The following is a 23928-nucleotide window of genomic DNA, read 5'->3' as shown; positions in this document are numbered from 1 at the left end:
CAGTGCAGCTCTATCCCAGCAAGCTGTGTGTCCAGTCCCCTTTCTGCAAAAGCTGCAACTTCCAGTAGCGGGCACGGTGCCCTTTCCCTGGGCAGCTGCAGCCCTGTGCTGGGCTGGCCAGTGCTCGTAAGCAGGGAAGGTGATAAGGTGTCTTGGGGTATCAGGTGGATCCCACATGACCAGGTTATTTATGGGGGGGGGCAAGTAACTTCTGACAAGGCTCTTCTGCTGCATTAAGCTGAAGCAAGCAAAGTATTCTAGCCCGGTGAACAGGGTAATACCTGCATGCCACATCCTACACCACAGGGACTTTTTTTCTCAGGTTTTGCATTAGAGAAAATGTGAAAAAGCTGCGCGGTACAGCATTCTGTAGCATTGCAACTAAACCCATTTGTAGTTCCAGCTTTTCTTACTTCACCGTATTTGGCCCAGGGCTATAATAACAACAACAAAATGAAAAAAGATTGCCTGTTTATGTAGATGTAAACCATGATAATACCAGCAATGGATACTCTGGCAGTACTTTCTCTTTTCTCTCCTTGGCCAGCAGCAGCAACTGAGTTTGACTTCCCCCCGCCCCCTCTCCCCCCCCCAAATAAAAAACCAAACAAACAAAAAGATGGGAAGAAAAGCTCAGCAAAGCCAAGAAATATGCTATATATTAAAGATTAGGTTGCAAGGTATGTTTTAGCTTATGTGATGGATAAAGAAGAGTCAATCACTTACCTGAATAAAAGCTGCATAAGGCTTTCACTCCATTTAAATTAGGGAAAAAATTCCTGCTAGCTTCATTACGGATTTTGAAAGTGCAGTTCTGTCCTTCAGCACTGTCCCATCATAACTGCATAAAGGCTTACAAATATTTTGACTTAATAGTCTCATATTTCACCGCTACAGTTACTTCTATAAAACTTGTATTAACAGTATTAAAACTGTAATAACTTGACACAAGAGTGAGAAATGGCAGTGAAATATTTCAGATACTTTCTGATTTAAACAGATTCCCAAATCTCTGAACATTAGTTCAATGTTTGAATCTTCCATATTCATATTTTATACAGGTCAAATAAAAGTGACTAAAGTGTTTAACAAAAAAAGTTTATTACCAAAATACAATATTAAAGTCAATACGTGACAAACTCCTGTAAAGCAAAATAAATTATTCTAACATTGTACAGTATTTCAGAAGGTAGTTAAAGTAGTACTACAGACTTTGCTTCATAGTTCCAAACAGTCGTCTATCAGGAACACAATCCTAGAGAGAGCTTAAGGCATGCAGCTTAATGTGCTGGATAATTTTATAAAATGACAGTCATCCTATTTAATAAGATACAGTATCAGAATTAACTGCAGTCTTTACATGTCAGTTTTCTAAATTTTTTATACTTTGGCTAGAAAAGCAGTGCCATAGTGTTACAATACCTTTTCTTAAAAAAATACATGTACCCATGTCCATGAATATCAAATGCAAATGTAAATTTCTATTAAATATATCTTAACAAATGTTACTTTGAGCACCAACTGTACATTTTTAAAAATGATTAAATAAGGGCTTCTGAAAGAGGAAAATACAATAACTCTGACTGAATCCCACTCTATTTTCCCAGGCCAAGCATAAATCGGAAAGATGAAATATGCACCTACTTATCAGTACAGCCTAGTACAAATGAAGTTTTCTCTTTAGTAGAAGTACAGGCATTTAAAACAAAGCTGCAAGTTACAGATCGTATTGCAGAATAAAATCTAATTTAAACAAACAGCAAGTGAATAGCTGATCATCTGATAGTGCTGTGACAGAAGATTGAAAAGTATTTTAAAAGCTTAAAGAAAGGGGAAGACTGCAGTGTTAGTGACTTTGAAATGTGCTTAAAACCCCTTACATAACATGCAATCAAGCCAACCATACACTTTCTAAAGCAGATAACCTGAGGAATAATTTGCTTTCAGAAAAACTAAGTCTATAATTAACTTCACATGCAGAACTTCTGATAAAGTTCATGGGAGTTGTGAGTGGGTAACTAATGGCAAGCAGCATGAAAACAGTTAAAAAAAATTTAAAAAATCTGTGCATATGGGAAAGAATTATTTGCTGGCATTTGTTAGGATTGATAATGGTTTTTAGAGGCAACTAACTTTCTACTATTTTATAGGAACACATGGAGAAAAAAAAGGAACAAGATGGCAAAGAACAACTGTGAATAGATGCATCCTGTTTAGTAATCCCATTACAGTGAGTCCTGGTGCATTATGCTGGATGCTGCAAACGTGGCTTGCACATACGCCACAATTGTTAATTTAGATTCAAGGTTACTTGCTTTTTAAGTCTTACTTCACTGCCATCTCCTCCTTAGCTTATGAATGCGAGTTTTTCACCTTTCTATCTTTCACTAGCTGAGCAACTTTAAAATAATAATCCCTTTACACAAAAATAACAATGTGGCAAAATACTGTTTCTGTGGATACTGACTGGTAGGTTACCTTTACTATGGATCTCATTGTACCTTTAATTTTTTTTCAACAAATGGGATCCCTGAATGAGAAAGTTGAGATATATTCCAGATAATGTAATCTTTTCACATGAATTCTATATTGAAGGTAAAGTATTGGTGTCAATAACACTGTATTAATAACCCATTAAAAGTTTACTATCTCTAAGACGGCATGAATAACCCATTAAAAGTTCACGATCTCTAACTGAATTTGAGATCATGTCAATAAATCATGTTTTTCAAACGTAAAATCCATCTGTAGGAATATGAAAAATAACTTTTAACTGAAAAGAATGTATACTTTCTTCACATATGTATTTAAAATATCTCAAATATCTGACACAAAAATGCTTTGATATTATACCCTGACCAATTTTTAAAGTAAAAGGTGTACTTTCTGCTATCTAATTTATAAACAAAATAATAGATATTTAACCCAGAATAACAAATCAAATGGAGGAAATCACATGAAAACAAAAATCAAATGTATTTGAAATCCTAGTGCCTTTACCCCTGGGCCTTTAGATTTTGTGCTGGTTCCTAAAGTTGTAACGACTTGCTTTTCTGTTTGCCACTTCTAGTCAGCGATAGTGCAATAGACTGTACACTACATATGCCACCTTCTTAGATTTACAGTTGTAGCTTATTTCTGCTAGCAGAAACTAAAGTGTAAATAAAATAACTGTAAAATACTGTTTTTCTAAGAGTAAGTCATTTTTAAAGTAGTGAGCTACTAAAAATCAGGTAACTCCATCCCCATGTCAGGAACTAGGCATGCTTCTGTACATCTGCCATTTTTCAAAAGCAGAAATACATACCTGAACTAGAAAGTTTAAATCTAGCTGCTAAAGGGCTTCTTTGGAAGTGCTACTACTTCACTTGGTTGAAGCATATATTTCAAACAACTTAAGGAGCCAACTTTTACAAATAACCTCAACAAAGTTGCCAGTAATTAGCCAGTATGATAATATTCTGAAATGATACATAGATTAATGTCTTGTACTGCAAACTGCTGTAACTGTAAAAGAAAAAAAAGGCACTGTAATTTTAGAAGCTAAAGGCTTTAAAAGGGAGTTTTCTATGCGTTCCTCAGAAAACAAAGTAATCCCTAATTCCCTTTATGAATCCCTATTATATGCACTAGTAAAATTTATTCTACAAGTGACTGGATAAATTTTCGCTTAAAATACAGTTAGCCTTTTTTTAAAAAATATGATTTTCTACAGGAAGATTACTGTATCTTTCAGTGAATTATTTCTACAGTTACAGCTCTTCCAGACAAGTGAAGATTTTAGACAGCCAGTGGGATTTCAAAGAACTCCAAAGCACGTAGGCATTTCTCAAAATCCCACTTCGGGCTCACCTACACCTTTAGCAATCTACAAAGTTTTAATCTACATCACTTTGTGGTGATTACTGTTAATATCTTGTTCTCATTAAAAAACACTGCTCATATATACTGCAAAAGTAATCACCACAAATTAAAAGTGACATATGATAAGCTTGCTTTTTTGTTTTTTGTTTTTTTTTTTTAAAATACTTCTGCCGAATGTGTCAAGAAAACCATTAAGAAACAGTAGGTCATCATTATAAAGGATCTTTTACACACTATCATTCCAAAAAGTATAATTTTTTTAGTTAGGATCCAATCAGATAAAGTTATTAGCAAAATGCTTCTAGGCTTCTCAGCTCCTGGTGCTCTAAATCAAGAGAAAAGATAGCAGTCTTTGTTGAAGGACAACTTGGAGTTTTTAAGGCCTTAAAAATAGATCGGAAAAAATGAAACACCTATGTCTGCATGCAAGCACACACATGCCCTTCAGAATCCTTCCAGAATCCACGCAGTGGGGTTTAGGAGATCATAGTTTAAAATTTTTATCTGGTCTGTTGCCAGTTTCACAAAAAAGAGGGTAAAAAAATTCTTTGCTGAAATACTTGGATAACAACAAAGAGGGAGGTGGAAAAAAGCTTTTCAATTGATACAAAGTTTTCATACCTTTGGGTTTTAACGTACGGTGCTAATGCATTATTACTGACTAGTACCTGACAATAAAAGAAAACCCCAACAATTCTACATTCTTGGCACCATAAAGAGAAAGAACAGGTTAAAAAGGATCTTCCCCACTCATATTTATCTCTTAAATGATTCATCGGTCCCTGGTTAAAATTTTGTACTCCTACTGAAACAAAGACTCACCATGGGAAATCAAATTTTCCTTGCAATTCTTCTCCTTAGAAAGCTTCTCAGGCAAAAATTAACAAAGAAAGAAAATATTCACTCCAGGAAACCCTCACTTTAACTTACTGCTTCACCTAGTTTGTGCTCTGAGTTGTGCTGTGGTCCTTATTTAGAATGATGTTTATGATTTCACCCTCATGTTCTTTCATATGATCCAGCAGATTTTCTTTGTTGGTAGACTCAAAACCACAAATGCAGCAGCAGAAGAGAAGAACACAATATTCTGTGCCAAGATAGGGTAGAGTGGAGTTCTTTTCTAAACTGCATGAGGTATTCATCAAGTTAGGTTTTTCATTTTCATCAGAACCTGAAATTTCATTTGTAGTCTGGTTAATAGACTCTGTAAAAGACACCAAGTTGTCTGAACTTCCTAGTATAGGTACCGTACTTTCATCTGTGCCTTCTAATAAGGTTTTGTCAGGAAGCTGTCCTTGAAACCTGAAATAATAATAAAAACCGAAATAAATATAAAAACTTAGAGTTGTTGCTTTTTGACAGGAACTTTATTTTGGATCAGAGTTGGGTCCCTTGAAAATTCTAGATGATAGGGCTTGAAAGTAAATCAGACATACCTGCTGCTTTGTGAAATTGCATCATTAATGGCCTTGTTCACTTGTTCATAGTTATAATTTTGGTCACTTGCATGTTTCCACATGTGGGACTTCAGGGATGGAGGATGGCTGCAGACATATCCACAGAGAGAACATCTAGGAAAAAGTGGAGAATGAAAAAGAAAAACATTTAGAAGTTAAATTTTATTTGTTTAGTAATGGATTAGTTCTTCCAAAAGGATAAGTAAAGAGATACATGTCAATTGTCTTCTTGGTCCCTCTTTTCCTTTTCGTAACTAAGTCAAGTTAGTTTGCAAAGTTTCATCCTGAAATGTAAGACTATCTTTAGGGTCTGAGAATTTTTGACTTTGCTTTTTCTGACTTCTTGAAGAACTGTATTAAAATCTTATCTGTTTGGCCTGTTAAAATTGTTTAAGTACTGCAAAAATGCAGTAGTTCTGACAACTGCAGAAACATGGAGTTCATTGGTGTGGCACATGGCAGGCCGGTAGGCAGCTCTTTTTGCCATTGCTCTGAACCACACAGGAGCTCTGTAGTTAGCACTGATAATTTTAATTGAGCTAACAAAGTTTTCTGGTGTAGTATATATTAGTTTATTTAAGGATCACAGAATTGTTGAAGTTGGAAGTGATCTCTTGAAATCACCTAGTCCAATCCACCTGCGCAAGCAGGATCACCTACAGCAGGTTGCCAACAGCAGTGTCCAGTTCGATTCTGAATATATTCACAGGTTGAGATTTAGACAGGTGAGAATTTTGTCCATAGAGTTTTCCATCAGCTTGGGTAACACAAGACTAAATAATCTGTTTCCCTATAAAACAGCGCCTTACACAGTAAAGAAAAAACCTTGAAGAACGTGCCCTATTTACATAGAGACGTAGTGTCTTACAGACACAGATAACTCAGGACTGATCAAATCCCATAGGACTTTTTTCATACATGAACATACAACAGAAGAAGTTTTTTTAGAAGTGTTTTCTAAGATGATAAATTAGTCACCTCTGCATGAAAGAGATGAGTGATACTGCATGACACTACTCCAGAGCAGAACAGTACTCATGGTAAAGACAGCGTAGCTCCTTGTCTATTGGACGAGGAACCTACTTTACTTAGCTACCTGCTACTTTGGAAGTCTTCAGTTTCTCAAATCACATGGAAAAGACCAGGGTCAACTGAAGGTGACCTTGTTCTAGTGAATAGCTGGGAATGCACCTCAGTCTATGTCAATGAGAGCACGATGTTTTTTGCTCAAGCAATGTGATCCCGGTATGTTACACTATGATGCATCTGTTAAAATGACTACTATACTAATAAGTTTTTGTAAATTTTTAAGACCTTTTCAGAAATATAACCTGGAACCATGAGAAGGCCTATATAAAACTGTGTTATACATACAATTCAGTATGGTTTTACAACTTCTCTTAATGACAGCAGGATACAGTCCTTAAATGCCTTCCAAATAATCATATATAGGAAACTAGTTCTGGTCAGCAGAAGACGGTGAAGAACAGCACAACCCTGACAAGTTAGGTGAAGGCATGGTACGTTACCTTGCTCATGCAGCAACATAACTCTGTCTTGCTGGGGAACAAGCAGCGTATCCTTCTAGCTCACTTTTCTCTGTTACTTGATTTGGAATGTACTATCCTATTTTTCTCTTTTCCTTCTAATTTGAAGCCTTATAAAGAAAACGGATGCTTTCAAATATAGGCAAGTTCACACTCGGGCTGAGAATCTTAACATTTCTAATAAGGCTGTTACAAATTAATGACATCATTAAAAATAAGATAAAAGGCAGACCTTATAGTTAATTTGTAGATAAAATTAGGTGAAAATATTTTTTTGCAAAACACAAAGATCAGCAAATAATCTTAATTCCATTCTATACACACATGTATTCCACTAGTCTTATTATATGTATTATTTTCCTGTGCCATTAACACAGTTTGGTCAGTGGGTTGGTAACACGGTGAATGTAGCAAGAATTCAGTGTTTGTTTTTACCCCCTTTTAATTACAGTCTCATTTTTTGAAGTACATTAATTTACTTGGGTGATTTACTAATCAGATTTACTTTGCTGAGAACAGTGTCATGAGCCAAGTGCTGTTGACTGCTTTAGCATTCAGTTCAAATCAAAGACACAGAAACTCAACAGCTTTTAGCATGATGCACTGCCTGCCCTTTATGATCATGTACTTAATGTATAGTTACTGTATATGCAAGACATTCCCAGAGAAACAAAATTATTTACCACTGAGTTTAGCAGTAGAACTCTTTTAATTCTATAGCATGATTTGCCCTGCTGGTTGACCTGTGTTGAATTATTAAAATTTACTCTTCAAGTGTATCCTAAATTGATCTACTGAGGAAACAATTATCTTGCAGCTCTTGATAGACTGCTTCCTCGGGGATGCAGGGACCAAAGTGTGGAGGTTTTCAGTAATCTTTGGTAATACTAAGAGCACTCAACAATACTGTATGAAGTATGACAGCAGAGAAAATAGAACTTAATGTGGCTAGAAAAAATTTTGGAGGAAAAATGCAGTGGAAGGACTCTGAAGTTGTAGAAGCCCATTTTCTTGAGAAGAAACCCTTATCTGAATGTAATTTATTTAGATTCTTCCTATTGTCTGTAAAATCTTCCAGAAAGAAACATTCAGAACATTCCTCATTCTCTTTCCTTTCTCAGCTTTTATTTTTTGTTGCAAATTAGTAGTAAACAATTGCATGTATTTATGCCAATTTTCTCATATATGTGTGTGTATATATATAGAACACACATACCTATGGACAGACTATAAAGAACACTTATCACTTAAATGTAACGACTAGTCATACTAATTCTTAACTAGGGCAGCGTGATGCCAATCTAGATTCTAACTAACATGTATATGCAAAGGCCATGCCTAGACTAGGATATTAAACAAAGTCAGAGAACATTCCTGGGTACTGGAATTCAACAGTCTATAACGTTAAATGTTAGAGGTGCTCCTGGCATGGTTTTGGCACTTGCATCCTCCCAAACAATTCCAGGCACGCTCTGGCAATTAACACGGTCCAGAAACTACTTGCAATAGGCAGTTTATATGCAACCACTGCATCCTGGATAGAAAAAGCTGAATACTGTACCAAAGGGAGGTCATGGATGCATTTAATTAGCTAGCATAAACATCACCTGGGGATGCCACATCAAATCTCCTTCTCTCTCTCTCTCTCAAAAAAAAAAAAAAAAAAAAAAAAAAGAAGAAAAAAAAGTCACTGGAACAAAGAATGAATCTAGGAGGGAAGAGAACAGAATATGAACCCTGCTTTGTATCTTAACATAGCAAAATCACTACTATCACAGCGTTTTGCCAAATTAGAACTGTTACATACTTGTACTGTTCCATTAGCTGCACTGCCTGATGCTCCTGGGGGTGGCGCCTCATATGGCATTTCAAGCTATTCATATTTGTGGTGGCGAAGTCACATACTTGACATCTAAAGAGACAACAACAAGTAAACTAATCTGACAATTAACTGCTAACACTATTCCAGAAATAAAAATCTATGAGAAAGCAAAGCTATCTGGAAAGACTACAGTTAAAAACTAGCAATATTTACAGAAGTCCAAGTGATGACATTGTTTCATTTTTTGGACCATGAGAATCACTTGCAGCCCAAAAAAGCCTCCACTTTTGAGCAAGAATCACTAGGCACATGGACTCTGTTCCTTCCTGACACCTATCTTGTGCACCTCTAAGCACTGGTAAGCAACATGAAGTACAAGGGAGATGGATGCACTTGAAGTGATGCAGCCCTGATGCAAGTTGCTTGGATATGTTATGCAAAGGTGGAATATGACCATAAGAGCTATAGGGGACATAGTGTATTTAGAAGTGAGTCTTGTTCCTCAAGAATAAATGTTCTACTTAAAGCAACACCCATGTTTGTTTAAAAGCCAAACTATCTATTTAGTAATAAAACGTCTAAGTTTCAGAGCATTGTATCTGATACAGAAGTCAGGGATAAGATCAACACGTTTAGATTCAAGTGCCCTAAGGATGTCACACCATGCTGTTTAAATTTTTTTTTTTTTTACTTCTGTGACAATATTTTTGTACAAAACCAATAATAAAACAGTCAGGCTGGATCTAGATTTAGATCCACGGATTTAGATCCTGAAGTATTACACAAATACTATGCTACCCATAAATACCAACATACTACCACACAAGCTTCATGCATATAACATAATGAAACAGTAGCCATCAAGTTCAGCTAGAATTCTGCATATTTGTTAGGGACTTCAGTTGTTTCTTTTTTCTGAAATGGTAAAATGTCCAACATTTACTAAGTCTGGTCTATGGTGTGAAAGAGTTCAAGACTGCAGGCTACTTAACTTGAGATTACTCACTTGATTTTTGAAAGGACTTAATTGTGCACGATTAAAATCCAGAAGGTATCAAATCTACAAAAATGCATCACTGAGGGCTATACAGTTTAATTTCCAGCAATTTTTGTTGAACAAATAATAAAATATGTTTACCGCTATAAATAAGACAGCAGTATAGTAGGTTGCTATATGATACTATGAAAGGCTTGAGGAATACATGTTTCAGAAGGAGAAATGCTATGAATACTGGAACCTTATGGTTTTTAGGCTGTGGCTTAAGCATCCTATCAAGTCTGCCGATTTGTCTAAGTGACTTATGAAAAAATAATCAGAAAAGCAAGCCAGCTCAGTGGGCTTACATTTAGTATGGAACAGTCTATATCACCAATGGAAAATTTTCAAGGGTACCTAAATCAAACAGGCTGCCTAACACCAATTCAGAAAACTACCATACACAAGACCCTCTACAGTATCTGCTGTTCCAGCCCCACTAAGTTACAAATAACAGCAATAGGGAAGATTCTGAGGAGAAAAAAAAAAATCTATTTGTATTCCACATTTGCTCTTCTTGCAAATTTTTGCTAGTGTTATGGGATATCACTATAATACACAAATCAAAATAAAACACGTCTTCCGTGTTTGTTTATCCAAAAGAGAAAGTCCTTGGCTGTGCTCAGCATTTCAAGGTGTTGAGTTTTCAAAATTTGTATTAAAAACATAGAAGTACATTAGCTCAAAAATTTTATTAACACAGATCTACTTTCCAGCCACTAGAGAGGGACAGAGATCCACACTGAATGAGCATAGATTGAATTTGCAGGAATTTATGCAGGAACCAATAGAAAAATGCATGATTTATTTTTCTGCTGGGGACCTGAGCTATACTATTACCTGTGATTTTATATATCAAAGTTTCTACAGAAAACCACATAACTCCCTTGTAGAAAAGTTATAAGATCTGATTCTAAGTGATTGTGTTAATATGGTTTGAAACCTGTGAGAAAGATGAGGGGACTGGTGACAAGACAAAGGGCAGAATTTTGCCACACTGTAGCAGCCAATGTGCAAAGTAGCAATATGACAATGGAGAACATGCACTAAAGCAAATCCAAAATGAACTTAAGTGTGCATGGAGTTCAAGAAATATATTATTACTGTTGGCCAAAGTTCAATATTAAAATGTAATTATTTCTCTTTCCGCATCTGAATGCTTCAAACAAAACAAGCAGTAGACTATTACAGCAAAAGATGCATCCTGGAAAAGTTAGCAAATCTTAATTGCATAGTTTGAGTCAACCAGCAAGCGTGGCTACTTCAAATTTGCAGTAAAATTATGTAATTGGAATTCTTTAACATTATCTTCAAAAATGCATGAGCAATTAAGTATCCTTTTAAATTAAAATAAGTAAACCAGGCATATTGAGACACTTACCTATATGGCTTATCTGAGTTATGAATTCGTCTGTGATTTCGTACACCAACATAAGTTGTGCTTGTGTAGTCGCACACATCACATCTATACAGCTTCTGAACTGAAGACTTATTTCCTATATGGAACAATATCCATTATTTTAGAGTTGCATTCAGCATTGTAAGGAGTCCTCAGATAATTTCAGCACAATTGAATTACGAAACATAAATTAACGTTTTAAAGTAATACTTCTAAATAGCTGTAAATATTTAATACTTTTATTAAAGTATTTTGAGCAAAATGACAATGGACACAGAGATAATAAAGGTGTAGTTTATTTAACATGCCGTTCTGTATTCCCCTTACCTTTTACTGGAATTACTAAAATTTTAAGAAAACCTATTCTTTCTGTCTATGCAGACTTCCCTTCTTCCTGCAGTTGGGTTAAAATTCTGTGTTACAGCAAAAGGTGATAAAATGTGGGAACTGCTGAACGCAACAGTTTCACTGCTTTGTGGAATGGATCAAATCAAAGGAAACGATGAGCACTGAGAAAGGACAAGTTTCAAACTGGCAAATATAGGTAAGGAAAGCAAAAGGCCTTCTGAAGCATCTACATTCTCTTTATCATCCAATCCACTCATACTTTCAGAAGGATCTGAGATGGTAAAACAAACAGATACCGATCAGATGTGTTAAGAAATAATTTGGAACTTCTCCAAATGACTAAAAAGCAGTTGTAAAAAAAAAAATAAATCATTTTTTCTTTCCAGAATGAAAGAAACTCTTGAAAAATTAATAGTTGCAGAGACAAAGGCTAATGACTGATTTAACATAGGAAAATGTGTGCCTGGAAGTGCACAGTTTGAGTATTTTTGAGATGTAAGTGTGTAGACTTAAACAGCCCTATTCCTGCTCCCTTACTGAATAATGGAACTGATTTGGGTTAAAATATTAACATTTGGGAAGAGGGATGGTATTTTTTATATAAGTTGTTTTTCCATTCCAGCCTATCATGCAGCCTTCATGCACTCCCCAAATGAGGGAATAGCAAAATCACGAAGAGACACCAAGGTTGGAGCTGTTTAAATCAGAACTAGTGCCAAAAAACCCAAACAAACAAAAAAACCCCAAACCAAAACAAAAAAACTCAAACGGAAATAAAGGGGTTTACTTTCAGCATCTAACCTCTTCACTAGCCTGTATAATTCTACTTTTTTCTTTTATTTCCACGTGCAAGTAGGGTGCTCAAGTTCATTTTATCTTTACATCACATTCTTATTAGCTGGCTGAACAGTCAAGCCATGTTTCTCAGTTACGTACATGGGCTTTGAAGAAACTCTGATACAGATCCTTAAAGAATTTCTCTGGTGGGTAAGGATCATTACTGAAGTACACCCACAAAGGCAGATGAATATACAATTCAATAAATAATGTGTGGGAGACAAAGTAAAGCTCAAATCTTGCAAGAACAGACTTCAGCAACTCTTCTTGCTTGTATGAAACACGTCTCTAGCAGAAAAAAATCATTAGTTTGTGTTGTGAACGGGTTTACTACCAGTAGGGTACAGCAGAAGATCCTAGGTGGAATGGAAAAAGGTGTATTAGCTGGATGTTTTTCAGTAGATATTGCCTTAAGTGCTCTGATAATATCAGAAAGCGATCTACTTCCCAGGCCTCCCAGTTCCTCCTCAAACCAGAAATAACTCCCCTCTCTAAAAAAATCTAAGTTCTAATTTCCCAAATGGGAACCCTCTGTTCTGAATCCTGAAGAATTCTGTTAAAGGTTTGTCAAGGTCAAGAGCAGTGAAGGTCCATGTCACACTGAGAGGAGGGTCTGTCTGCCACTGTTCCAACTTGCAGTTTGAGAAGACAAACAAGCTTGAAATTTGAAGTGACTGTCCAAAAAGATAGAAAGTAGACTTTTAAGACACATCTCTTGCTTAGGTCCAAATACCATGAACCTCTCTCCAGTTTGGAGTAAGAAAAACTGACTGAAAACCCCTCCTCTACCATCTCCTTGAATCCAATTCTTTTTAGCTAAAGAAGGGAGGAATGAGACAAGCTGACTGAACTCAGGAGGAACTATAGAGTTTACCTTGAAAACAGAAGCTCCATCTCCTGAGTCCAAAATACTGAACAGATTTTGTAAAGATAATTTTGTTCTGGAGTTTCCTCTTGATGATGCTGGACTCTATAAACCCTGACTGAATTTTTCCATTATCAAAGCAACAATTAAGAATCTTTAAGGTAAAACTCTTAAGGAAACATTTCAGAATAAGCCAGTAGAATGAGTCATCCAAAATGGAATTTCACCTTTTCTCTTTGCTATTTTTTCCCCACAGGTGGGCAATGAATTTATGTCAAAAAAAGTTTTAGATATGTTATTCTGAGGAATACAGTCACACAGCTAACTTTAAGTGAGGGAAATTTACCACTAATTAAACTTTCACTCCAAAATTCAGCACTTTTGGTTTAAGATGCAAAGTAATTAGGTAGGGCTGATAACCCCCAGAGGGTTATTCTGAAGAATATATAGTATGTCTTAAGATAGCAATCCAAATACAGTCTGAAATAAAATTTAAATATTTCTGTGTGTACCAAGATAACAGAAAAAATATTTTGTATTTTTTCTGTTAAAACATGACACAGAGCTCACTCCTAGCATTCTTATGAAGATATGGAAGTAATATTTTACAGGCACTCTTCAGAAGTCGAAGTAAAATATATCACATTTTTTCCTACGATAGGCTCATAGAACAAAAATTATATATTTTTTTCCCCTGTAATGTAAACTATCAAAACAATCTTGATTATACACTTGGAGAGTTTGGAATTTATATTTCTACAATTATTCTTCAATGAATGCACATTTATGGAGAAGACCTCAAATGAGTACAAAGCCACTGAGCTGCAGATCTGTGGGAGAACAGGGGTTGTGTGAAGGTTAAGCTATTGCATTGGTGTTTGAATGGGTTTTCCATCTGAAATCCTGCAGCTTTAGAATAAACTGCTTCTAAATGTATTTTCTGTTACGAATCTGGTATTTTATTGGGCAGGCAACTTAAAACAAACAGTATCTAATGAGATTTTTTAAAGCATTATGTAAAGATATTATCTATTACACAGTTGTGACTAACCACCCAGTAGCACGCACACAGGAGCAATTATTTATACTAATCACCACTTTATATTTATTCCTTCAACAAAATACATATGAATTATAATACATCATATAATCTCTTGCTGTTGCAAAACAGCAGTCATGTCCCCCACTCCCTCCACTGGCTTATTTCTTCTGGGTTTGGGGCCTTTTTTGCTTTCTGGATGGAAGATATCAGGTCTCTTAAAAGCAAACATGGAAATGACAGATCTTTGTTCTAGCAGCAGTAACAGGTGCTCCTGTAATGCTGCTTATTATCCTATTCCTTCATTATTAGACATTTACAATCCGATCATATCCAGTCTCATAATGCTTCCTTTTAATTTATTGTACAACCATGATGAATAAAGAGACTTTTAGGGCTAACTATTTCATAAGCAAGAAATGAAACTGTTCCAGCTCAGGCATCTTTCACATAAACAGATGCTATGCCATAAACTTCTTTGTTTTGTGTCTCTTTATAGGGATGACATCTGTTTGACAAGAGATTGCTGTACTGCAGTGGTGTTGCAATTTGATTATAAATTGGTTCTGAAATAATTTAAGCATTCCACAGGATGAGTTAATAAAAGTTTAAAAGAACTGTTTTCATTCAAGCCACATCACTAAATTTCATGTGGGGTAAACAATCAATTAAAGTGCATGGCTATAACACTTCTATAAGATAATAATGAGCAAAAAATATTTAACCAAAAAATCTCAAAAGTAATTAAATTGAAAGCAGGCATTTTTCTCAAACAAGGGCTCCTCTTTCATGGAGATTAAGTTACAAGATCAGAATATAAACTGTAAAACCACCTTATTAAAACATACTGTTTTCAAAAGCGATAGACATCTTGGTTTTCAGTCACCTTAACAGGACTTGAGCTCAAAAGGTACAGTATTCCCCAAAATCTGACGTTTCACGTGTTGCAAGGTAGTTATTCCTGTATTATGACATCTTTACAAGTACTGGTTTAAAACAAAACATTGTCAGAAGTAATAGTTCAAGTTGTGATCCTAGGTATTTGTAACCAGCTAAACTAACAATGTTTTACTTCCTATCACTTCTGTAGAAACATTTTTGCAATTTCTTCTGAAGAAAAACCCCACTACTTAATGGGGAAGGAACATCCCCAACTACCAGCAGACACTCCCTAGCCTTTTTCCTGTCTCTCCCTGACTTCAGATGGCTCTCTCAGGCTTAGGTCTTAGGGGTGTAATAAGCACTGCAGATCAATTTCCTGAATTTAAATGCTTTCTGCACTGATGAGAGCAAAAAGGAGCTGGGAAGGGTCATTCTACCTGAGGCTGATAAGGTAATTCACTTTTAAATTTCTAACTTGTGTACTGAAAGCCAGAAAAAGAGGCTATGAGTTAAGGAGCTCATTCTATTCTGACATGTACCATGTTGCTTTTGGACAAATCATTACTGGTTGAAGTCATCCAGCCCGGCTCACACTGGTTAGTACCTTTTTCCACACACAGCAGCATCAATTTCAACGACTATTTTTGCACTCACTGATCAGCTGTACAGGTGAGAGTTGAACCTAGAAATTTCAGCTGCATTCTAAGTACTATTATAGTGCACCTTTTGCTATCTAAACAAACATAGTTAGGACAGAACAGAGGTATATGCACAAAAAGGAAATACTTCACCCCACAGTTGTTCAGAGGTGATATAATTACTAGGATTTTTCCACAGTGCTTGCAAAATACTAACAATTACTATGTTGCCTTCAGAATAAAAATGCTGTAAATATTTTCAGTAACTTAAACTCACCAAAGAAGAGGACGCATTCAAGCTGCAATAATAAATATCAGGCCTCCAGGATACTCAAAGGATTTTGAGACGACATTTTTTCCTAAATGTCAACATTTGGCTATTTCTTCCTATTTCACTACCTTAACACATCAAGTATTTGGGTTTTGTTGTTGTTGTTTTTAAAACAAACACTATTAAATTATAAGCAGATACACAGTTAAACAGACATTTAGGAAATGCATACCTACAGTTACCCTGGAAACTATTACAGATACTGGTTGAATTTCTGGAATGCCTTACACTGGCCTCTCTAGGGCTAAAACAAGTGACTCATTTTGGACATTACCATAATTAATCGGAAATTTCTAAACACAGAACGGATGGTATTGTATGTGTATGCTGACAGCAAACTACATTACCACAGTGTGTTTAAAAAAAGGCTTCCTTCTGTTTATTGTAGGTGATTTGGAAAATACTGTAGCTGTTGAAGAGGGGATTTTTTTTTTTTCTTAAAAATTCAGAGGAATACTCCTCACCAGTCATTTTTTCTTAAGAAGAAACACAAGGTCCAATTACAGGGGCTAAAAACGTCTCGCCTACCAATAAATGTCAGTAAGGTATCTCAAAACTGACTATGGTAAGTTTTTCATTCTGGAAAGAACATAAATTTAAGGTTATGAACAGGCATGAAAACACTTCAGCATGAACTAGATCTTAAAACCAGTTTTACACAAATAGAGCAAAAAGAAGTAATGTTATGAGTGACTCTCAGTAATTTCAAGTGTAAATATAAACAGTACCTTCTCTTTCATCTACTTCGTTGGAAACTATTACTTTGTTAGATGTAGCTGTTGAAAAGATATCTGGAAGACTGTGTTGTTCTCTTTCATGATTTCGCAGTTGGCTCTGAAAAAACAATTCCCACATTTAAACACACACTACAAATTTACACTGTTCACTTCAAATATTGCAATAATTTGTGACATTGTTACTCAAGTTTTAATAACAACTGTTACAAATTTTATGTGTATATAAAGATTAGCCCTCAGATAATTTTACTAGAAACAAAGTAAATCACACTATTTAATAACATGAAGAATTAATGACAGCAACTGAGAGGATTATATGATTTGTGTTTATTTAAAAAACAAACTTCCTTCTTTCCCCATTCCCACAGACAAGTAGCAAACAGTTCTTCCTCCAAAATTATTATGCTCCAAAAGCACTATTAGATTAGATGTTAAAGGATGGCTTCTGTGAAAATTGACTCAATTTTCATATTACCCAGTGACTTAAGAATACATTATACCTGTTTCTACTTGCTTGGGGAGGAAAGAGATCCTTCTGCCACCCTACCTGTACAGTTTTTCAAACTAGGACTAAACAGCAGTAAATATGGCAGAATTTGTGCTACCATTGCCTAGAAAGAGTTTCAGTTGCACAGCTGGATACTGATGCTATCTAAGTACTGAACTGCATACACAGGAACACATTCACCAGCACTAATGCTTAAACTAGTGACTATAAAAATGGGAGAGGACATTATTCTGCTCTGGTGTGTAATCCCTCAGATCCAAGTCCTACAGAACATCCAGATCAACACAACAACAGAGGAAAAAAAGGAAAGAATTTCTGCTTCATAGTGTCCCATGTTACCCCCAAATGCCATGATTACTTTTGCACACACTCACAACTCGCAGGCATGTTTGAGCATTCTTTTAAAGTTTCAACTATTAAGTTCTCTGATGCTTTAATTTCTTCCTGAATGGAATTTCTACATGTGGGCAGAAAAACAACATGACATTAATATGTCCATAAGATGGTTCTCAGGATGGTAACACAGGTGAGGAAGCAAGTTTACTTCAGTGGGTAAAGCAGAGTAATTACAGCTGAACTGTATATATGGAAAGTGCTGCTGGTAATAATCCCCAATTGTAAAAACAATGAAGCCAGGATGTCAGACTGAATTAAGTTAGAAAGAGGGATTACCAGTTATTAAAAAAGTAACAAAATAGGTTACTTAGCCATTACAGACAGGCACAGGAAAGAACTTTTACCTTATAATGAAAGGATTCTTCACATTGCTTGCATTGATACATTCTTGTTTTACAGTGGTTGATCATGTGGCTCTCTAAATCCTTACTATTGTCAGCAATGTGTTCACAGATAGGGCACTGGTACGGCTGCCTCTGACGATGGACTCTCAAATGTTGTTTTATGTAGCCCTTATTACCGCTGCTATAATGGCAGAGGCGACAGCGGTAGGGTCGATCTACATTAGGTATATATTCTACTAGGTTACTCCCAGTAATATTTGCATCATTTGCATTTTGGCATTGTGCGTTGTCTTGTAATTCTTTCAAAATGTCATCATCAGAAGCATTCTGATCCGTCCTCTCCTTCAGTTTTTCAATGACAGTAAGTAGTGACATACTGATGCCCATTTTAATTGGCGCTTCTGATAACTCTGGCCTTTCTTTCTGTATCTCAACTATTGCACATTCACTTTGGTTTAAGCCACTAAACTCCTCTGAAGGACTCTTCAGTGAGGATACCACTTTAGAATGAGCCATGCATGGGCCATCAGCTTCTCCCTGTCCTGCACCTGCATCCACAGCATCTTCTCCAGTCAGAGTCATGAAGCTAGACCTTGTTAGCTCTGCAGCTCTGATAGGCATTGTAACAAGAGCTTCTGCAGCTAATGAGTGTAGTCGTAAAGACTCTGAATTTGTCCTTCTTCGTGCAGGAGGCACATTTTCATCAGTTGTCACATTTTTATTAGAGCTTAATTCATTATCTTTCTTCTCGGTATTATTCCATCCTATTATTACTTCTTGAATTTCATCTGAACAGTAAACTTCATCAGGTTCTTCACAAGTAACACGGGACTCCTCTGAGATCAATTTTTTTTCTGTTTCAGTGTCAGTGTCCATCAAAAAAGGCTTTTGTAAGATACTTTCCTCAGCACCTGGCAAGCGCTCTACTATTACATTAACGTGACCCTTTTTATTTGGACTACAATTGATGATTTTCTGTGCTGATGAAAGTAGGCTATCAGTTATCATATTATCCTGTTCCGTATCTGATACAGTCTCCTCTAAAACCTCTGTAGTAGGAGAATGCACTACAGACTGATTTAACATCCCTTCCTCTTTTACATTTGTTCCTACTGGTGATTTACAAGACAGTTGCTCAGAATTGCAAATCTGAAGTTGAAGAGACGGTTCACTATGGATATCAAGTTCACTGTTTTCCAAAGAAAGAACAACTGTATCCATGCTATGAGGTGTGTGAGTTACTACTGTCTCTGACAAGCTGGCAGTTTCATTTTCTTCCTCAAAGATAGGATAGGAGCAATCAACCTCACCCGCATGTTTCCAAGCATGTGTTTTCAACATTCTTTGCTGTCCACAGGTGTACCGACAAATTAAACAGCGGTACATGCCATACTGCTCGTAAGTATACCATTTTCTCCTACCCATTTCAGGCATATTAGTAGACTGAGTCACATCTTTACAGTCCAGATTTCCTGCCTGATCAGTCCCTGATTTGACACTTCCTTCCACTGGCCCTTGCAAAACCGAACTTGCGACATTTACACATTGCTGCACTTTTGTCTGGATGCTGTTTTTACCATCACTCTCGTGGTAATTTTGGAAATGGGATTCAAGTTCTTCTTGGCTTTTGGAAGCAAAATGACATTCTGAGCACATTAGTATCACTTCATTTTTCTGCCCATGTTGTTTTATATGCTCTTGTAGTGTCAAGAGAGAAGGTGATAGAAATTTACATAGACTACACTGGTAGCATGTCACTTTTTTTTTGCTTTGTGGAAGACATTCAGTCACAAAATAATCTGCTTGTAACTCTTCAGTCTTTTTAGTAGCAATAACAGATAGCTCAATTGCTTTAGCCGGGATTTCAGAAAGATCATCTGCATCAAAAGACTGTGCAGAAGCATTAGGATGGGAACGTTTTTTCCCTATTAAAAGGCATCTTTGTGACTTCTCACTTTCCACTATTTTGCTTAGTTTCTGGATGACATGGATTAGTGGATCAGTTTTACATTTTCTCTGATTTTCACTGTTCTGCAGTGTTGGGCCAATGACTGTTTCAGAAATCAGCACAGCTTCCTGTTCCCCAATATTTGGCATCAATACTGCAACACTGCTTCCTTCTTCCATAATACCTAGGAGAAAGGGGTTTATAAAAAATTAATATTTATACATGCACAATCATAAAAATACAACCCAGTCCTATTTAGATTTCTCCCTCTGCTAAATATGGATGCCTAATGCCACTGATTTAATAAAACCTGCCAGAACGGCCATATAAATAGCCAAAGATTTTGAGGACATTTAGTGGATAGCATAGATGCTATTCAATACAGCTGGACAGATTAATTCCATGAGAGCCTGTAACAGCCTGACTCCAAGTTGTACAAGGGCAAGATATATATTTGTCAAATACAGGCTGATTAGCATTGTTACAGCTATTATCTTTTTCTTTACAAGGACCACAGTTTGAATGCTAGACACTTAAATATACCAATCAATAGTAACTGGCATATTTACATTTAAAAACCATGATATAATATGAAAATGTATTCAAACGTACTTACTCTGATACACTAATGTCTCCTAAAGCACATGACAATTTGCAACAACATAATTTACAAAAATAAGTAATTTTTTTCCCTGAAATGTTAGGAAAAGAAAGTAATTCTGGTATTTACTTACATTAGTCATTTCACTATGACTATATTAAAGACCATTCACATGTCAAATCATACTTATTATAAATGTCATTTTCTAGAAAAGCTACTAATTGTAGCTTTTTCTACAATTCCTTAATTATAGGGAAAATCAATTGGTACTAAAGTTATAGAGAGTAATTTTTTTCTGTTTTGAGGGAATGCTAAAGGCAATAACTACTTCCACTTACACTTCCTTTAAACATGTCTAACCATAAACCACAGGCAATAACGTGGTACTATTGGAGGTTAAGTTAGAAGCCAATATATATAAATTTACATGAAAACATACTTTGTGATGTGGGCAGAGCTGTGGGGTGAGGGGTGGAGGAGTTGGACAAGAAGTCTTACAGTGAAATTTACTTCTGAAAAAATAGCTAAAAATAACCTATTTGAGTTCCACTATATATACACACATATATTTTATACACAATATGTATTTTTATATACTATATATAACAAAACCTTGACAATAAAGAGATGCCAGGTATTTCTTTTGTCAGTCATCTTTGAAAATGTATCCCAAGTTCTTTAATGTGGATTATTTATTATTGGGGTTTTTCTTCCCCAGAAAGATACATAGGCCAAACCAGAACTTCCAGAACTGGTCCTAAAGAACCATGAAATTCATTCTTTTCTACTTACAGATTCAGTATACAGCGATACAATGAACAGACATATAAGAGTGGGTTCTGTGGTACCCCTTTCCCTCTACAAAAAAAAATTCTGGGCAGAACTATTCAAATTACCTTTATTTGCCATTCAACTTACAATTCAGGTTATCATCAGAACTATCAATATTAGCTATGTTAGTATCACTCACACCTCTCAGAATCACAGAATCATTTAGGTTGGAAAAGATCATCCAGTCCAACTATAAACCTAGCACTGCCAAGTCCACCACTAATATGCTTATGTAAAATATTTCAAATTGAAAATGCATCAGTATTTGTGAATTCTGAATCATTAAGGAACACAAGACTACTCCCTTCAATGTTACTATTTTTCAGTGTTAGTTTGAAGATTATTTACTTGGCAATGCTTATAACCTACATTAAAATTGAAAAATTTAATAAAATTGTTTATAAATAAAGCCATAGAGCAGTTGGATCCATGATAACTAGAAAACTAAGCTACTTAAGGCCTTATGACTTTAGCTGGATCTATGTAAACAGATTAAAAATGATCAATACTGCACTGCAATAGTAGATCAATTGTAGGAGACAGAAATTAAATAATATTTAAACAAAAAAAGTATCATTTTACATAAGAGTATACCAAATAGCCAGCTTATTTAATTCAAGTTCAGTATCATCTTATTAACAGGAATCAATGCATGCGTCCATAGACTTATAGTGAAACATCCAAGTATTTAACTTTTAAAACATAAAACAATAGACATGTTGATGTGCATATTCTGCTTCTGTTTCTGTTACGCGTTTGGCACAGTACATTGAATGACTAACTGGTCTATGTGGCTAGGAAAAATTATACCCCTTTCATGTAATATCTCTGATTATGCATTAACTTAAAAGAAGCTTAAGGCTGTTATTTGAAAACTATCCTATTCAGTTATACAAAAATACTTCGCTTTTGTTTCATACTGGCTATAATATGTTCAAAAACCATTATGAAAAGTAAACAAATGTGCTTTTTCCCCTGAAAGCAAATGTAACATTACATGAAGTAGTCAAAGGAATAATGTCTACTTGAAATATTTTCAATTTGAGAATGAGTTAAGGAAAATTATAAGCCCATGGTGCTACTTTATACTTAGTACTTTTAAAACTTTGTAAGTGATGCTAAGTAGACAAATATTTCCTCTTTTTCATCTGAAAGCAGCACAGAAACCAAGATGAAATATCGTATGGTCTGTCTGACCCTAAAAGAAGTACGCTGCCACGTACTATTGCTATGTCAAAAATGAAAACAGAGCGTGTACCTTCAGATGCATCGATCTGGGATGCTTGTAGCTGCTGGAAGTTACCACAGGTGTAACTATGGTATGTATGTGTTACATCATTCTTTGTTTAGAGTAGCTGTAGCGCTTACTGCTGCAGACTTTGTTTTTTAAAGGGCTAAGAATTGTACAAAAATTGAGTTTTAGTAACTACATTACTTTCACGAAGCACAAAGACGCCTCAATCTCATAAAACTTCAGTCGGGCAAACGGCTGTGCCAGCGGGTGCCGCTTACACAGTAATTAAGGTGCAGGGTCTGGGGGTGCCAAGGGCCAAGATCTGGAGCAGAGGGCAGCGCCTCTTGCCTTGGAGCTGCCCGCTCCGCCCGCGTCAGACACCCAGGGGGGCAGAGCCAGGGTGAAGCGCCCCGGGTCGGGGAAAAGCCAACCACCGCGTTGCACAACCGCCTCACCGGGCAGGCCGGTCTGGTGGCATCGCGGCTCCTGAGGGCAGGGAAACTTCTCCAGCAGGAGCTGGGGCTGCCAGCTGCCGCCCCCGCCGGCGCGGGCCCTGCCCCGGGACTGCTGCTCGGGCACGTCTGGCCGCGGATCCGCCGGACCCCGCTCCGAGGTTCCCCCTCCCGCGGGGCCGCCCCCGCTGTACATCAGGCAGGTGCCGCCGGCGCGGCCTTCAAGCAGCGCGCTCGGCGCTACCGGCTGGGCTCGGAGCAGCACCCACCGCGCCGGCGGGCGAGCCGCGGGGATTCTGGCTTGCCGGGGGGGGGGCGGTGCGGTAGGAAGAGGAGGGAGGCGGCCACGGCCTGGGCCCGGCCCGGGGAAGGCGCCGCCGGGAGCCGCAGCCGCCGGCGGCTCCGCACATGGGCTGCGGCATGCCGGCCCGGGGCCTGCCCGCCACCGCGCCCCGCGCCCTACCTGCCGGCCGGCCGGCCACCGCCCGCTCGCCCCGGCGGCGCCGAGGGCCCGCCCCTGATTTTTACCTGGCTTTCAATAAAGAAGAAAAAAAAATTTTTTTTTTCCTCACCCCCGGCCACCGCTTCAAGATGGCGACGATGGAGACCGTATCACGTGACCCGCGGGCTCGGGTCAGGTGACCGGCGGGTGGACGCTGCCGCCGCGCCGCCGCCTCCGCGCCGTTGCCACGGAGACGCGCGCGGCCCCCACCGCCCGGCAGCCCGCCCGGCCGCCGCCGCGGCGCCCGTCGCACCAGGCCCCCGGGCCGCTGCCGCCCCGCTGCCGGGCCCTTCCCTCCACGCTGGCTGCA

At 37.3% G+C, this 23928-nt stretch overlaps 1 protein-coding gene across 3 annotated transcripts; it reads right to left on the bottom strand.

Annotated features, from left to right (window-relative positions):
* Positions 1–1084: 1084 nt before the first annotated feature.
* On the bottom strand, positions 1085–23742 carry ZNF507 (zinc finger protein 507). Of its 3 annotated transcripts, XM_055726707.1 has the most exons (8): positions 23689–23737; positions 22689–22824; positions 18051–20182; positions 16794–16899; positions 11108–11222; positions 8676–8780; positions 5301–5435; positions 1085–5166 (listed from the first exon to the last, which is right to left on the bottom strand). In XM_055726707.1, the coding sequence occupies exons 3-8, from the start codon at positions 20175–20177 to the stop codon at positions 4803–4805; spliced, it is 2952 nt and encodes a 983-aa protein (XP_055582682.1). In that variant the 5' UTR covers positions 20178–20182; positions 22689–22824; positions 23689–23737; the 3' UTR covers positions 1085–4802. The 3 variants fall into 3 exon arrangements, with proteins under 3 accessions (XP_055582682.1, XP_055582683.1, XP_055582684.1); XM_055726708.1 differs by lacking the exon at positions 22689–22824 and having other exon boundaries at positions 23689–23742; XM_055726709.1 differs by lacking the exon at positions 8676–8780.
* Positions 23743–23928: the final 186 nt, after the last annotated feature.

The sequence above is a fragment of the Falco cherrug genome, chromosome 14, assembly GCF_023634085.1.
Source record: "Falco cherrug isolate bFalChe1 chromosome 14, bFalChe1.pri, whole genome shotgun sequence".
NCBI classification, from domain to species: domain Eukaryota; kingdom Metazoa; phylum Chordata; class Aves; order Falconiformes; family Falconidae; genus Falco; species Falco cherrug.
The sequence above is the reverse complement of the archived record's forward strand: the minus strand, read 5'-3'. Positions and strand labels throughout refer to the sequence as shown.

What these genes read in the sequence shown, in the direction of transcription:
- ZNF507 (XM_055726708.1), bottom strand. Translation starts at nt 20,177, where the DNA reads ATGGAAGAAGGAAGCAGTGTTGCAGTATTGATGCCAAATATTGGGGAA. An exon ending in AAGAATCCTTTCATTATAAG is followed by an intron (nt 16,900 to 18,050) that starts GTAAAAGTTCTT and finishes TTGTTTTTTCAG; the next exon opens with AGCCAACTGCGAAATCATGA. An exon ending in CAGCTAATGGAACAGTACAA is followed by an intron (nt 5,436 to 8,675) that starts GTATGTAACAGT and finishes ACTTTTTCCTAG; the next exon opens with ATGTTCTCTCTGTGGATATG.